At 43.2% G+C, this 15,831-nt stretch overlaps 1 protein-coding gene across 5 annotated transcripts in view; it reads right to left on the bottom strand.

Annotated features, from left to right (window-relative positions):
* shf (Src homology 2 domain containing F) overlaps positions 1-15,831 on the bottom strand; it is a 161,611-nt gene that overhangs the window by 51,574 nt on the left and 94,206 nt on the right. For all 5 annotated transcript variants that reach the window (XM_082182231.1, XM_082182230.1, XM_082182232.1 and 2 more), the window contains exon 3: positions 2,831-3,028. In XM_082182231.1, coding sequence (XP_082038357.1) covers positions 2,831-3,028 — 198 coding nt within the window. The remainder of the gene's footprint in view (positions 1-2,830; positions 3,029-15,831) is intronic.

Below are 15,831 nucleotides of genomic sequence, written 5' to 3'. Positions count from 1 at the left end.
GTGTGTGCTCGCGTCTCAGATGAGTATGTGCGCGAAAACCGCTGACACTCTTGACTAAAGTTCAAGTTCAGCTGCAGTGTTCCTCTTCGGGTAAGTCTAGTATTTTAATGCCAACTGCAAATCTTGCATATCAAGTATGAAGTATATCAAGTATATTTATATGAGGCTATGTGTGTTAAATATTTCTGCTCAGTGTCAGATATTTCTCTGTTTTGTAAAAGTCTATAATATATAATACGTAATATAATATATATATATATATATATATATATATATATATATATATATATAAATAATATGAGAAGACAAAATTTTGATCTTAACAAGTGTTTTCGGCTAGCCTTTTAAACGGCACAGTTTTTAATTTAATCAGAAATCAGAAAATCTTTTTCAGAAAACACACACAGGTATTATTTTTTTGATAAAGTGTGTGCGGTTTCGTTTTCTTAAGTACTGGTTTAGGAACCGTTTAAGCACCGGAACCGTTTGAAAAATACCGAGTAGGTACTGGTATCGGATAAAAACCCAACCAATACCCAACCCTACCGCCAAATCATTTGTTACCCCAGAACGTCTGCCTCCAACTGAGTCCTCAACCAAATACCACTGCCAAAGAATTTACTTCCAGATCATGGTGTGAATTGGAAAGGAAGGTGACATGAACACAGTAGATTGGGGATGGAAACTGGTGGACAACCGGTTCCTGCCAGTTATGACCAGTAAGACTGCTGCCCCAGAAAGCCTCCTGCAGATGATCTGCTGTAACTGCACAGCTGTCTGCCGAACACAACGGGGCAGTTGCAGGACATATGGACTACCATGCCTGTTTGTGGACCATGTCAAGACGGGAATTGTGAGAATCACTATAATTAACCTCTATGGGAGGAAGAGTGTGACGACTAATGGTAAAAAAAAAACAAAAAAAACCGCATTGTAAAAAATATAAATATATACACTCACCTAAAGGATTATTAGGAACACCTGTTCAATTTCTCATTAATGCAATTATCTAATCAACCAATCACATGGCAGTTGCTTCAATGCATTTAGGGGTGTGGTCCTGGTCAAGACAATCTCCTGAACTCCAAACTGAATGTCAGAATGGGAAAGAAAGGTGATTTAAGCAATTTTGAGCGTGGCATGGTTGTTGGTGCCAGACGGGCCGGTCTGAGTATTTCACAATCTGCTCAGTTACTGGGATTTTCAAGCACAACCATTTCTAGGGTTTACAAAGAATGGTGTGAAAAGGGAAAAACATCCAGTATGCGGCAGTCCTGTGGGCGAAAATGCCTTGTTGATGCTAGAGGTCAGAGGAGAATGGGCCGACTGATTCAAGCTGATAGAAGAGCAACTTTGACTGAAATAACCACTCGTTACAACCGAGGTATGCAGCAAAGCATTTGTGAAGCCACAACACGCACAACCTTGAGGCGGATGGGCTACAACAGCAGAAGACCCCACCGGGTACCACTCATCTCCACTAAAAATAGGAAAAATAGGCTACAATTTGCACGAGCTCACCAAGATTGGACAGTTGAAGACTGGAAAAATGTTGCCTGGTCTGATGAGTCTCGATTTCTGTTGAGACATTCAGATGGTAGAGTCAGAATTTGGCGTAAACAGAATGAGAACATGGATCCATCATGCCTTGTTACCACTGTGCAGGCTGGTGGTGGAGGTGTAATGGTGTGGGGGATGTTTTCTTGGCACACTTTAGGCCCCTTAGTGCCAATTGGGCATCGTTTAAATGCCACGGCCTACCTGAGCATTGTTTCTGACCATGTCCATCCCTTTATGACCACCATGTACCCATCCTCTGATGGCTACTTCCAGCAGAATAATGCACCATGTCACAAAGCTCGAATCATTTCAAAAACATGACAATGAGTTCACTGTACTAAAATGGCCCCCACAGTCACCAGATCTCACCCCAATAGAGCATTTTTGGGATGTGGTGGAACGGGAGCTTCGTGCCCTGGATGTGCATCCCACAAATCTCCATCAACTGCAAGATGCTATCCTATCAATATGGGCCAACATTTCTAAAGAATGCTTTCAGCACCTTGTTGAATCAATGCCACGTAGAATTAAGGCAGTTCTGAAGGCGAAAGGGGGTCAAACACAGTATTAGTATGGTGTTCCTAATAATCCTTTAGGTGAGTGTATATAAAAAAATAAAAAAAATAAATAAAAGGGGTTAGTGGTACTGAGCCTTCACGTAGCCCTGTTTTGACAAATTTTACAGTACCACACAGTTCTAATGAATTTATTCTTTATTGGAATCAAAAGAATTGTTATGAACCACAGAAACCACCAACACTAGGCAAAACGATATGAGAAAGGAGAAATATGCAATTACTGAAGGGAAATTGTACTTATTTTTTGAATAAATATGCTTGTAACCAATTGCTTTAATATATAATTGTACTTGTAATCACTTATCTATCATGCAAATATGCTAATTAAAATATTACATGGCCAAAACCTGTATCAGGCACCAGTATTCCTGGTCTAGGAGGAATGGTCATTTTAAGGACCTGACGGCCGCCATTTTGAAAATGGGGCCTTTCTTTGAGTCAAACTTTAGTAAACTTTTAGTATGTTTTTAAGTACATCTGATACTACTGTAAACCACTGAGAAACCTTTTGTTAGATTTTTTGGGGGGGTCAAGCCATATTTGCAGCTGACTATAGATATATTTGAGAAAGTGATTGTTCAGTGTTTTGAATCACTTAAAGGAAGGAACCACTTTTTGGAAAAGCGAAATCCCACACACAGTCACACACACACACACACACACACATACAGAAGGAATGAAACGTGCCGAACCTGCAAAGGCTTTGGATATGCGCTCTTTCTTCCACTCCCAGGGCTGGTCATACTCCTCGGGCGGCCTGTCGTCGTCCTGCGGTAACCGGCTCTCCCGGGAACACCGGTGGGCCTCGGGATCTCCTCCGTTCTCCTCGTACGGGGTGTCGTAGAGAGGCAGAACCGGACCGTCTTTAGGAGCTCGACCACCACGGATTTCTGAGGAGAGAAGTCGAGTGTGTTAAAGTCATCATCAAATCAAATGATAATCCTTGTTTTTTTTATGGAATATTGCATTTATTGTAAATGATTTCTCGGTGCACATCATTATTGTGTTAATAATCTAGAATCAGAATAACAGCAGCATCTCTTCTCTTCTCTGATGACGAGGGCGGGGCAACCTGTCACTCACATGAGATCAGCCAATAGCAAACCACAACCATCCAACCAGCCAATCAATTCCCCACAGACACAATCAAGCCCCACCCACATTTGCTCTTGATTCTGAAGCGTTTCACTCGGATAAACAACACAATAGAGAAGAGAAGACGAGCACAACTTCCCTTTGAGTAACAATTATTTACATTTTCAGTCAAATTCCAGCATTTCTTTTTCCAAAGTTTCCTGTCATTCAGCTGCAAGGTCCGAGTTTTTTAAATTTATTTTTTAATGCTAAGTGCTTAAAAGCTTCAGTTAAATGAACCAAAACAAGCTCAAAACACCTAAACATGCAATGTTTCACAGTGAGACCAAATAAAAGACAACAGAGATCGGATGAGATCCGCATGACTTTATTTTTTATTCCGCGTGATTCGTTTTAGGGGTTTAGCTTACGATAATTTTGATAAATTGAATAACACAGTAGCCTATGTTGATAAAGAGCCAATAGCCTATTGTCTGGATTAAAAAAGTTTAATCTTATTTTCAGTATTTTATTTAAAAATAAAAGTCAATACATTTTGCCAGCAAAAAGGGTAAAATAAAAACATTACATTCAAAAACTTGCCAATATAAGAAAGAAAACCAAAAGCACAGACTATCTGATTCTGCATAACACAGCATGTAACTGCATACAGTAATTACATTTACACCTCATTACTACAGTCCCTTTACATTCACTGCTCGCATAAAAACACCACTACTTGTTTTACATACATTTAACGTTCAACAAAATGGGTATTTAACACAGCAAAGTCAGAATTATCACACTCCTAATCATGTTCTAATCCATACACAGTGCAAGGATGTGATTAATCAATAATCAAATTCATTGTCAATTAATTTCACTATTGACTTTATTGATTAGTTGTGCACAGCATTTAGATGCGATTAATTGAACAAAATTGTTGGCGATTATTTACATTCCCGATTGTAACAATTAGTTGCACAGGACAATAGAGACACCAGAATAAACATTTTCATATGAATATGCTTGATCTCTGTCACTGACTAGATATATTTAAAATAATGTAGACCACTTTTACTGTAACATCAGACATTTGGCATTATCAGGACACACAGATATTCCCCCATTGCATTATTATACATCATATTCTACATTATATATAGTAGTTTAATATAGTACTGACACTAAAACTCTGAAAACTTGAATTTCGTCTTCGTTTGGATGAACAATACATGTTGTTGCATTTTTGTATTGCGATATATAGTTATCTCCGTAATGAACACTGGTCATCCTCCAGACTCAAATTCTGCTCTTTCAACGTAGAATGTTGAACGTCCTTGACCTCAGGGGTCACTGAAACTGGACAACAAAACACAGAAATCACTCCAGCATTCACCTTTGATCAACAGATTTCTCAACGCCTCTCTCTTCTTCTCTGGTGGCATGAAGCTGTTAGCAGCCGCTCCTAATAGCATGGTATAATGCAGAGACGCTCAAGGAATGAAATATTACACCACAACGCTGCATAATTGCCTCTCTGCTCAAGAGGAAAAATTTGAAAAGTGTAGAGACTACAGAGAGAGAGAGAGAGAGTGAGGGAGAGAGAGAGATAGAGAGAGAGAGAGAGAGAGAGAGAGAGAGAGAGAGAGAGAGAGATTCTCCTTACATTATCCTCTTAAGTAGTGACACTCAATTTAGGCGACCAAACATTTCTGGCCGAAACAACTCCTCTCAGTTTCCGCTGAAATAGCTTTGGAGGGCGAAATCATTGATTGAAACAATGACGTTTAATTAGTGCTTCTCCGATTGCTCGTTTTGTCTGTGTCAGTGTCTATTTCTCGCAGACAACACTGATAAACTACAACAGGTAAACATGTCAGCGGTGTGAACACTAGTGCTGGTGGACCATCTCGATTTCTTGTTTTCAATCGATACTAATATAGATTCTTAAAGCTCAAGACCAATCTTTTAGTCTATGCTGATTTCTGCTTCACTGAACATTATTTGAAGCTCCTCCCATTCAATAACTGCAATAAGCTTTGTTACTTTTGATATGAAACAAAGTCTCAGTATTCAAATTCTATCAGTTTTATCATGAAATTCACACAATAAATGTGGTTTTGTGTTTTTAATGTGCGCAACAGATCGCCGTAGAACCGATCATCACTTCCGCTTTTCTACTAGTCATTAGGGGTGTAACGAGACACTTATCTCACGAGAACGAGACGAGACATGAGATTGGGTTCACGAGAACGAGCCGAGACACGAGATTGGGTTCACGAGAACGAGACACGAGATTGGGTTCACGAGAACGAGACGAGACACGAGATTGGGTTCACGAGAACGAGACGAGACACGAGATTGGGTTCACGAGAACGAGACGCGAGATTGGGTTCACGAGAACGAGACGAGACACGAGATTGGGTTCACGAGAACGAGAACGAGACGAGACACGAGATTGGGTTCACGAGAACGAGACGAGACACAAGATTGGGTCCCCGAGAACGAGACGAGACACGAGATTGGGTTCACGAGAACGAGATGAGACACGAGATTGGGTTCATGAGAACGAGACGAGACACGAGATTGGGTTCACGAGAACGAGAACGAGACGCGAGATTGGGTTCACGAGAACGAGACGAGACACGAGATTGGGTTCACGAGAACGAGAACGAGACGAGACACGAGATTGGGTTCACGAGAACGAGACGAGACACGAGATTGGGTCCCCGAGAACGAGACACGAGATTGGGTTCACAAGAACGAGACGAGACATGAGATTGGGTCCCCGAGAACGAGACGAGACACGCAGTGGTTAAAGTGGGATTTGGCAGGTGGGGGAACCCTCAAATTTTGTGTTGGTGCAATAGGGAAAAATGACTCGCCGTGGGACAACATATTGAGTATCGTGGTATAGCAATACTTTTTGGGACAAGATTGTCACTGTGGCACCAAGTATCACAATACTTATGTAATACTTATTTTAATGTTTTTATTTTGGTCCATCTACATCTACACTGATATGATGACGATACTATGTAAAAATTGCTGAACACCACAATATGGAACACAACCTTGTTTTTCACAATGTAAATTTAAACATAAAAATGGGAAGTCCAAAACTGACAGAAATGTGCGGTAGTTAGGGGGGTTGGGGGGCATGCTCCCCCAAGAAAATTTGGATTTCTCTGACCAACATATGTGCAATTTAGGGCTTTTGAAGGCCAAAAAAATGTTTGATAAGAAATAGCTTTAAAACTTTGTCATTAGATTATTTGTCAATACCTGCTCTCTCCTCATCTTCATCTTTCTTTTTCTTTCAGTCTCCTTCTTCCCTAATTCTTCCCCTCCTAAAGCTGAACTTTGACTGATAGTCTTTTCATTTTCGTCTGTGTCAGTGAAGAAAGTAAACAGGCTCAACTGATGTTTATATGTTTTATGAATCATTTTCTGAGACAAGTTAATTTACTCAAGGCTACCAGGAAAGCCGTAGCCTAAGTCAGTATTGCCAATAGGAATCTTCTACAAGCTTTGGAATTTGAAAACGTCTGTTTTTAAATGTTAAAAATCATTTTAAATAATACAAATTATAGTCTACGTTTAACGCAGTTGGTGGAAGTGGCAGTCGTTCCCTTAAATACCATGCGCTGTGGAAACGCGTCAAAGCATTCTCAGGTATAAATATAGGCTAATATAGCCTATATTAACAGATCGCCGTAGAACCGATCATCGCTTCCGCTTTTCTACTAGTCATTAGGGGTGTAACGAGACACTTATCTCACAAATATCTAATATATCTATATCTAATCAAATATATTACAAGGGAAAACAAATGTCCGGCGAATATCGAACCCAAAACTTACTTTACCGCGCTCAACCGCCGTGAGTGCAATCACGCATTAGTAGTCGCTGGCGTTCAGCGGGGAGGGGAGGCGTGAACCGGTGCAGATGCACTCAAATCAGACAGGAGAACCGTGACTGAGAACGTAACGTCGGGAAGCGTGTTTGTGAAGGCAGTGATATTCAGTTTTGATTTGATGAATGATGAGAATCATTGAATTTGATGAGAATGATTTGATTTGAATCAATTTATTTATTAATTTATCTGAGGTAACGGAACGCAGTTCCGGACCGTTCCGGCCCACTTTAACCCCTGGAGACACGAGATTGGGTTCACGAGAACGAGACGAGACACGAGATTGGGTCCCCGAGAACGAGACGAGACACGAGATTGGGTTCATGAGAACGAGACGAGACACGAGATTGGGTCCCCGAGAACGACACGAGACGCGAGATTGGGTTGACGAGACACGAGATTGGGTTCACGAGAACGAGACGAGACACGAGATTGGGTTCACGAGAACGAGACGAGACACGAGATTGGGTTCACGAGAACGAGACGAGACACGAGATTGGGTCCACGAGAACGAGACGAGACACGAGATTGGGTTCACGAGAACGAGACGAGACACGAGATTGGGTTCACGAGAACGAGACGAGACACGAGATTGGGTCCTCGAGAACGAGACGAGACACGAGATTGGGTCCACGAGAACGAGACGAGACACGAGATTGGGTCCACGAGAACGAGACGAGACACGAGATTGGGTTCACGAGAACGAGACGAGACACGAGATTGGGTCCACGAGAACGAGACGAGACACGAGATTGGGTTCACGAGAACGAGACGAGACACGAGATTGGGTTCACGAGAACGAGACGAGACACGAGATTGGGTTCACAAGAACGAGACGAGACAAGATTTTTGCCCAATATTTTACCGAAATCCTCAATGACAAAATTCATGACTGGAGCGGATAAATAGTCTGCAGTTGCATTTTGAAATGTTTTAACTAATAATCTTGTAATGAATGTCATTTCAGTTCTACTTTATGAGTATGAATGATCAAATGCATTGAAAGACAACAATATACAAGCACTGTAAAAGGATTAGCCACAAACTCAACTGACTGGCTTCTCTCCTGTATGATTTAACTTTACTGTACATGAATCATGAGCTTCCAGAACTTCTGATTGAGGCTGTGTGTGTGACCTCCTAATTCAACTCCTTTCCACAAACTAAACATAGAAATAAAAACAGTATAAATAACAAAAATAAATAACCGTTTTTTCTTAGTCTTATTAAGCTGAGTGCGCATTCTACAAAATAATACAGTTATCAAATGCTAGGCTCTGTTGCGCAGCGAATCCTCCGCCATCGTCACGCGATCAGTGAACTGTGATCAGCTCGGCGTCTGTGAGCAACTGAGAGCTGACGTTTACAATATTTACAGTGTTTTTTATTTTTCTAACAGGAAAACGACAGTGGCGGCGTAATGTAATGTGAATGTAGCGGTGGCGTATTCTATGCTAATCTCACCCTCACGCTCCGTCATGGCGATATCGTGAGACAGCTTTTCACTCGAAGAGGAATCTCGTCACATTTTAGTCTTGCGAGATCTCGTCACACTCCCACTAGTTACAGCAGCAGATTAACATCAGTGAACATCAGAAGATACAGTAGTGGCCGGAAATTATGTTCTGCCAAGGAAGATTGACATCTTCAGCCTTTATTCTTAGTATTCAAGATCGTGTAAGCATGTTGTGTAGTTGCATTGCAAAAAATGCTTTCGTACTTAGTATTTTTGTCTTGTTTCCAGTCCGAATATTTACAAATTCTTAAATCAAGGAGTATTTACTAGATAACTAAAATGACATAAAAAATTATATCTTGTTTTCTGACTAAAACAAAAATCTTTTTTTTGCTAAAAACGAGCAAAATAGACACAATACTAAAAAAGAAAAGCATTTTTGCAGAGTGGAGTCAATTGTTTTATTTGTGATAACGCAATGAAATATGACGAATTGTGTGACGTAGTTTCTAGAGAGGAGCATTTTGATAAATATATGCACTATGTTACATGTTCTTAACCTGTTCTTCACTATTTAAGGTGTTTAAATAAATCCTTCATGAAAACTAGTTATTACAGCCACCATAGAAATGTTTAAATAACAAAAAATTGGAGAAGAAACGATTCTCTTGATATAAAGTTGATATAAACCTGCCTCATGTGCAGTTTACATGTTAGTACAACTCAGTTTATGAGTTAGTATTAACACATTATTAGAAAGAAAATCATTCAGTGCATCCCTGACTCTTAATGCATGGAAAACTGCTGCATGTGCAGCTATGAGACATTTACCATCAAAAGCGTTTGAAAGCAGCATCCACATCACCGGCAGCGTGACATTACCAGAGTAAAGGTCAGAGAGGCTTAAGTGACCCACAGCCGGCATGAGCCGCAGGAGTGTGTGTTAAGATCTCAAACGTACAAGCTTACATGACCTCACGCAGACACAGCTGTGACTCTCGTTCACACTTCTTCCATACACTCGTCCAGACACGTTACAAACGAGTGAATCTGCCGGAGCTCGTAACGATAATCACCGGATCCGGCAGAACCGAATCCAGTCCAGGAGCTTGTGCTCTTTCAGCCTTCACGTCTGCAACAGTTCAGGGATCAGAGGTCAAACGGCACACACACATGTTGGCCACCCACCGCGGCGTCAGTGTGTGTGTGTGAGAGAGAGAGGAGGCTGGGTGGTCCGACGATCTCTGATGATCTACAGTCTCTCTGCATGACAGACTGAGGGAATCAAAGCTCTGACCTTCACACCTCAAACACTGCTGCTAAACACAAGAGTTATATAATCATCCTCTGATCCTCAAAAAACTGCTTTTGAGACGGATATATGGTTCTTTAAAGACCTCCAAAAAACTAATTTTATTTTATGTTACATTAGAGGTTTGTCGAGCTACTGGTGAAGATTTTGATTCATCCAAGCGAACATAATCATTTGAAGCTGTTCACCAAAAATATTTGTTTACCAATTCATTTCTGCCTCTCTTTCTCCCTCATTTGTTGGATGGATGGACGGATGGATGATGGACGGTTGGACGAATGGATGATGGATGGATGGATGGATGGATGGATGGATGATGGATGGATGGATGGATGGATGGATGGATGGATGGATGGATGGACGGACGGATGGATTCGCACGGGATAAGCAAAGCCTGTGATTGGATAAGCGAAGCCTGTGATTTTAGTAGTAGTAACCTTTATTGTCACACAGTCACAAGCACCAGCGAAATTAGCCATCAACCTGTCCATACAAACATACATACAATATGACAAGGGGGTAGACAGGACAGGAAGACAATGGATTGAGGAAAAAAATACAACATAACATGAGGAGAGGTGAGGAGAAAAAAGGCAACCCCCAGACTATGCTCCTGTAAGGAGTACAGTTTGGGAACAGTAAAAAAAAAACACCTCAGCAACATTAGCACATAATCAGTACACTCTACAACATTGGGGGGTGATTGCATATCTGTATATATGTAAGAGTTCATGTATGTGTAGGCCTGGAGAGTCGCTACGCCTGGCATCCTAATCTAGGTGCCTCAGTCCGCAGGATTGTCATAGCGATACACAGCAATTGCCACGGAGACAACCTTGATCAGGTCCCAGACAGAGTCAACAATCAGCAGGTGTCTGTGGGGAGTGGGGGAAGGAACGTAAGAGCGTCTCACTGCAGTTCTCTTCCGGGGTAGTTGTTGTTCCAACAGCGGCCTTGGCCAAGGCCAGTGCTGGGGGGCCGAAAGTCGAATTTTACTCGAATTTACCGACTTATCTCCCGGATATGATGTCAATAGGCTATTGCTTTGAAATGTCTTGTCGTTATTATAGGTCTAGCTGTATGATATATCATAAACAGAAGAATTCTCCTCACCGCATGCTGATATACATGTCATCCATCTCCATCTATTCATTCTTTTTGTTTTTGCCCTTTTAATGGTTTTCAGCTTTCTCTTTCTGCAAATTGTATAGTTGTATCGTATGGAGTATAGCGATATGACCCAGCATCCAAAACACTATCAAAACACTCCAACGCCGCCTCCATTCTTGTGAAAGATGGATAAAAAAGCGCACAGGAAACAAAAACCTTAAAAAAAGTATATATACGACCCCACCAAATCACAGAGATGATTTGAGATGGACCTCGTGTTCGGCGAAATATGGGGTCATTTACGGGGGAATTTTTACTTTACAAATTACAGACATGGCCGATTCGCACGGGATTAAGATCACAGACAACCTCCGCAGTTATTACACATGACTAGAGGTCACCAGGTAATACTAATCCCGTGCAAATAGGGCTAATCTTTTACACACTGACGACATCACATCCTGAGTCAAGTCCTGCTTTCTTCATTTGTGACTACAAGCTCCAGGTTTTGACTCCTCTCCTCTCCTCTCCTCTCCTCTCCTCTCCTCTCCTCTCCTCTCCTCTCCTCTCCTTCATCCCTCAGATCCTGATTCCTCACATCTCCTTCATCCCTCAGATCCTGATTCCTCTCCTTCATCCTCAGATCCTGATTCCTCTCCTCTCCTTCATCCTCAGATCCTGATTCATCTCCTCTCCTTCATCCCTCAGATCCTGATTCCTCTCCTCTCCTTCATCCCCCAGATCCTGATTCCTCACCTCTCCTTCATCCCTCAGATCCTGATTCCTCTCCCTCAGATCCTGATTCCTCTCCTTTCCTTCATCCCTCAGATCTTGATTCCTCTCCTCTCCTTCATCCCTCAGATCCTGATTCCTCTCCTTTCCTTCATCCCTCAGATCCTGATTCCTCTCCTCTCCTTCATCCCCCAGATCCTGATTCCTCACCTCTCCTTCATCCCTCAGATCCTGATTCCTCTCCTCTCCTTCATCCCCCAGATCCTGATTCCTCACCTCTCCTTCATCCCTCAGATCCTGATTCCTCTCCCTCAGATCCTGATTCCTCTCCTTTCCTTCATCCCTCAGATCCTGATTCCTCACCTCTCCTTCATCCTCAGATCCTGATTCCTCTCCTCTCCTTCATCCCCCAGATCCTGATTCCTCTCCTCTCCTTCATTCCCCAGATCCTGATTCCTCTCCTCTCCTTCATCCCTCAGATCCTGATTCCTCTCCCTCAGATCCTGATTCCTCTCCTCTCCTTCATCCCTCAGATCCTGATTCCTCTCCCTCAGATCCTGATTCCTCTCCTCTCCTTCATCCCTCAGATCCTGATTCCTCTCCACTCCTTCATCCCCCTGATCCTGATTCCTCACCTCTCCTTCATCCCCCAGATCCTGATTCCTCTCTCCTTCATCCCCCAGATCCTGATTCCTCTCCTCTCCTTCATTCCCCAGATCCTGATTCCTCACCTCTCCTTCATTCCCCAGATCCTTATTCCTCTCCCCCAGATCCTGATTCCTCTCCTCTCCTTCATTCCCCAGATCCTGATTCCTCACCTCTCCTTCATTCCCCAGATCCTTATTCCTCTCCCCCAGATCCTGATTCCTCTCCTCTCCTTCATCCCCCAGATCCTGATTCATCTCCTCTCCTTCATTCCCCAGATCCTGATTCCTCACCTCTCCTTCATCCCCAGATCCTGATTCCTCTCCTCTCTTTCATTCCCCAGATCCTGATTCCTCTCCTCTCCTTCATCCCTCAGATCCTGATTCCTCTCCTTTCCTTCATCCCTCACATCCTGATTCCTCTCCTCTCCTTCATCCCTCAGATCCTGATTCCTCTCCCTCAGATCCTGATTCCTCTCCTCTCCTTCATCCTCAGATCCTGATTCCTCTCCTCTCCTTCATCCTCAGATCCTGATTCCTCACCTCTCCTTCATCCCTCAGATCCTGATTCCTCTCCTCCCCTTCATCCCTCAGATCCTGATTCCTCACCTCTCATTCATCCCTCCAGATCCTGATTCCTTTCTTCTCCTTCAACCCTCAGATCCTGATTCCTCTCCTCTCCTTTATCCCCCAGATCCTGATTCCTCTCCTCTCCTTCATCCCGCAATCCTGATTCCTCTCCTCTCCTTCATCCTCAGATCCTGATTCCTCACCTCTCCTTCATCCTCAGATCCTGATTCCTCACCTCTCCTTCATCCCCCAGATCCTGATTCCTCACATCTCCTTCATCCCTCAGATCCTGATTCCTCTCCTCTCCTTCATCCTCAGATCCTGATTCCTCTCCTCTCCTTCATCCTCAGATCCTGATTCATCTCCTCTCCTTCATCCCTCAGATCCTGATTCCTCTCCTCTCCTTCATCCCCCAGATCCTGATTCCTCACCTCTCCTTCATCCCTCAGATCCTGATTCCTCTCCCTCAGATCCTGATTCCTCTCCTTTCCTTCATCCCTCAGATCCTGATTCCTCTCCTCTCCTTCATCCCTCAGATCCTGATTCCTCTCCTTTCCTTCATCCCTCAGATCCTGATTACTCTCCTCTCCTTCATCCCCCAGATCCTGATTCCTCACCTCTCCTTCATCCCTCAGATCCTGATTCCTCTCCTCTCCTTCATCCCCCAGATCCTGATTCCTCACCTCTCCTTCATCCCTCAGATCCTGATTCCTCTCCCTCAGATCCTGATTCCTCTCCTTTCCTTCATCCCTCAGATCCTGATTCCTCACCTCTCCTTCATCCTCAGATCCTGATTCCTCTCCTCTCCTTCATCCCCCAGATCCTGATTCCTCTCCTCTCCTTCATTCCCCAGATCCTGATTCCTCTCCTCTCCTTCATCCCTCAGATCCTGATTCCTCTCCCTCAGATCCTGATTCCTCTCCTCTCCTTCATCCCTCAGATCCTGATTCCTCTCCCTCAGATCCTGATTCCTCTCCTCTCCTTCATCCCTCAGATCCTGATTCCTCTCCGCTCCTTCATCCCCCAGATCCTGATTCCTCACCTCTCCTTCATCCCCCAGATCCTGATTCCTCTCTCCTTCATCCCCCAGATCCTGATTCCTCTCCTCTCCTTCATTCCCCAGATCCTGATTCCTCACCTCTCCTTCATTCCCCAGATCCTTATTCCTCTCCCCCAGATCCTGATTCCTCTCCTCTCCTTCATTCCCCAGATCCTGATTCCTCACCTCTCCTTCATTCCCCAGATCCTTATTCCTCTCCCCAGATCCTGATTCCTCTCCTCTCCTTCATCCCCCAGATCCTGATTCCTCTCCTCTCCTTCATTCCCCAGATCCTGATTCCTCACCTCTCCTTCATCCCCAGATCCTGATTCCTCTCCTCTCTTTCATTCCCCAGATCCTGATTCCTCTCCTCTCCTTCATCCCTCAGATCCTGATTCCTCTCCTTTCCTTCATCCCTCAGATCCTGATTCCTCTCCTCTCCTTCATCCCTCAGATCCTGATTCCTCTCCCTCAGATCCTGATTCCTCTCCTCTCCTTCATCCTCAGATCCTGATTCCTCTCCTCTCCTTCATCCTCAGATCCTGATTCCTCACCTCTCCTTCATCCCTCAGATCCTGATTCCTCTCCTCTCCTTCATCCCGCGATCCTGATTCCTCTCCTCTCCTTCATCCCCCAGATCCTGATTCCTCACCTCTCCTTCATCCCCCAGATCCTGATTCCTCACCTCTCCTTCTCCCCCCCTTAATTTTAGGATATTGCATTAAAAAAACGCTGAATGGATGTATGTTGGGTGCATAAATCTTAAACATTGAGGTGGATATTCTATTTAATTCGATGAGAAGATGCACATGAACTACAATGGACACACATGTACCTCACAAATCTCTCGATGCACAACAAAAAAACATCAGGTGACTTTGCCTCAGCAGAGACTGTGATTGGATAACTGTAACCAGTGGACCAATCACATCGCAGCATCTCAAATGTTGGTTTGGTGGTTCCGAAACGGGAATAATACAATGAAATATTTATAATTATAAACTGGAATATTTCTATACTGCATCATATTAGTACCGGATTAATTTGCAACAGTTGGCGTTAAGAAGTATATTTGTGCGGCGGATGAGACAACAACCATAATCATGTTTTATAAGTAATACAATCTATATAGGTAAAACTGATAACTGAAGTGACATTCTTTTCCTTAAATGTATTAAAATACAGGTCGAGTTCACAACATTCAATAGTTATTCAAGCAGCATGACCGTAATCTGACAGCAATCTGTTAGCCTCAAAACAAATGCCACAAATATGGTTAAAAAACTCGATTTTCTTCAGGAAATGTACATTCATTAGAGCAGCGTGTTTCTACCCCGGACTCGAGAGGAAATGTGAAGACTGTAAAGAAAGTGAGACCTTCTTCCATCAGCCTCATCAAGCTCTGATATGAATCGATCCAACATTTGAAACACAAAGCCTGTCTGTCCACATTTATCCCAGAGTCTGTGTGTGTGTGTGTGTGTGCTTTATCTCTGTCTTACAGCCGCGACAAACAGTCCCTACACACACTCCAGCTCAGTGTTGCCAGGGTTACACACACACACACACACGTCCATTTCTGTGGTCCATCCTCAGTTCACTCTTTTGGCTCGAGCCAAGTTGGTGTGGCAGTGTGTTGGAACGAGACGGTATTTTGGGTCAGTTCTCTTTGTGGTGTGTGTGTTTGTGTGTGTGTGACTGTGTGTGTGTGTGTGTGTGTGTGTGTGTGAGTGTGTGTGTTCTTACACATACAAGCACATGCACACATTTGCATGTGCAAAAATGCATTCATGTCAGCAAGAGTGTGTGTTTTAAGAGGCTTAGTTTAGCAACATGC

This window comes from Leuciscus leuciscus (assembly GCF_965113295.1).
Source record: "Leuciscus leuciscus genome assembly, chromosome: 10".
Taxonomy (NCBI): domain Eukaryota; kingdom Metazoa; phylum Chordata; class Actinopteri; order Cypriniformes; family Leuciscidae; genus Leuciscus; species Leuciscus leuciscus.
This window is presented reverse-complemented; position numbering and strand designations above follow the sequence as displayed.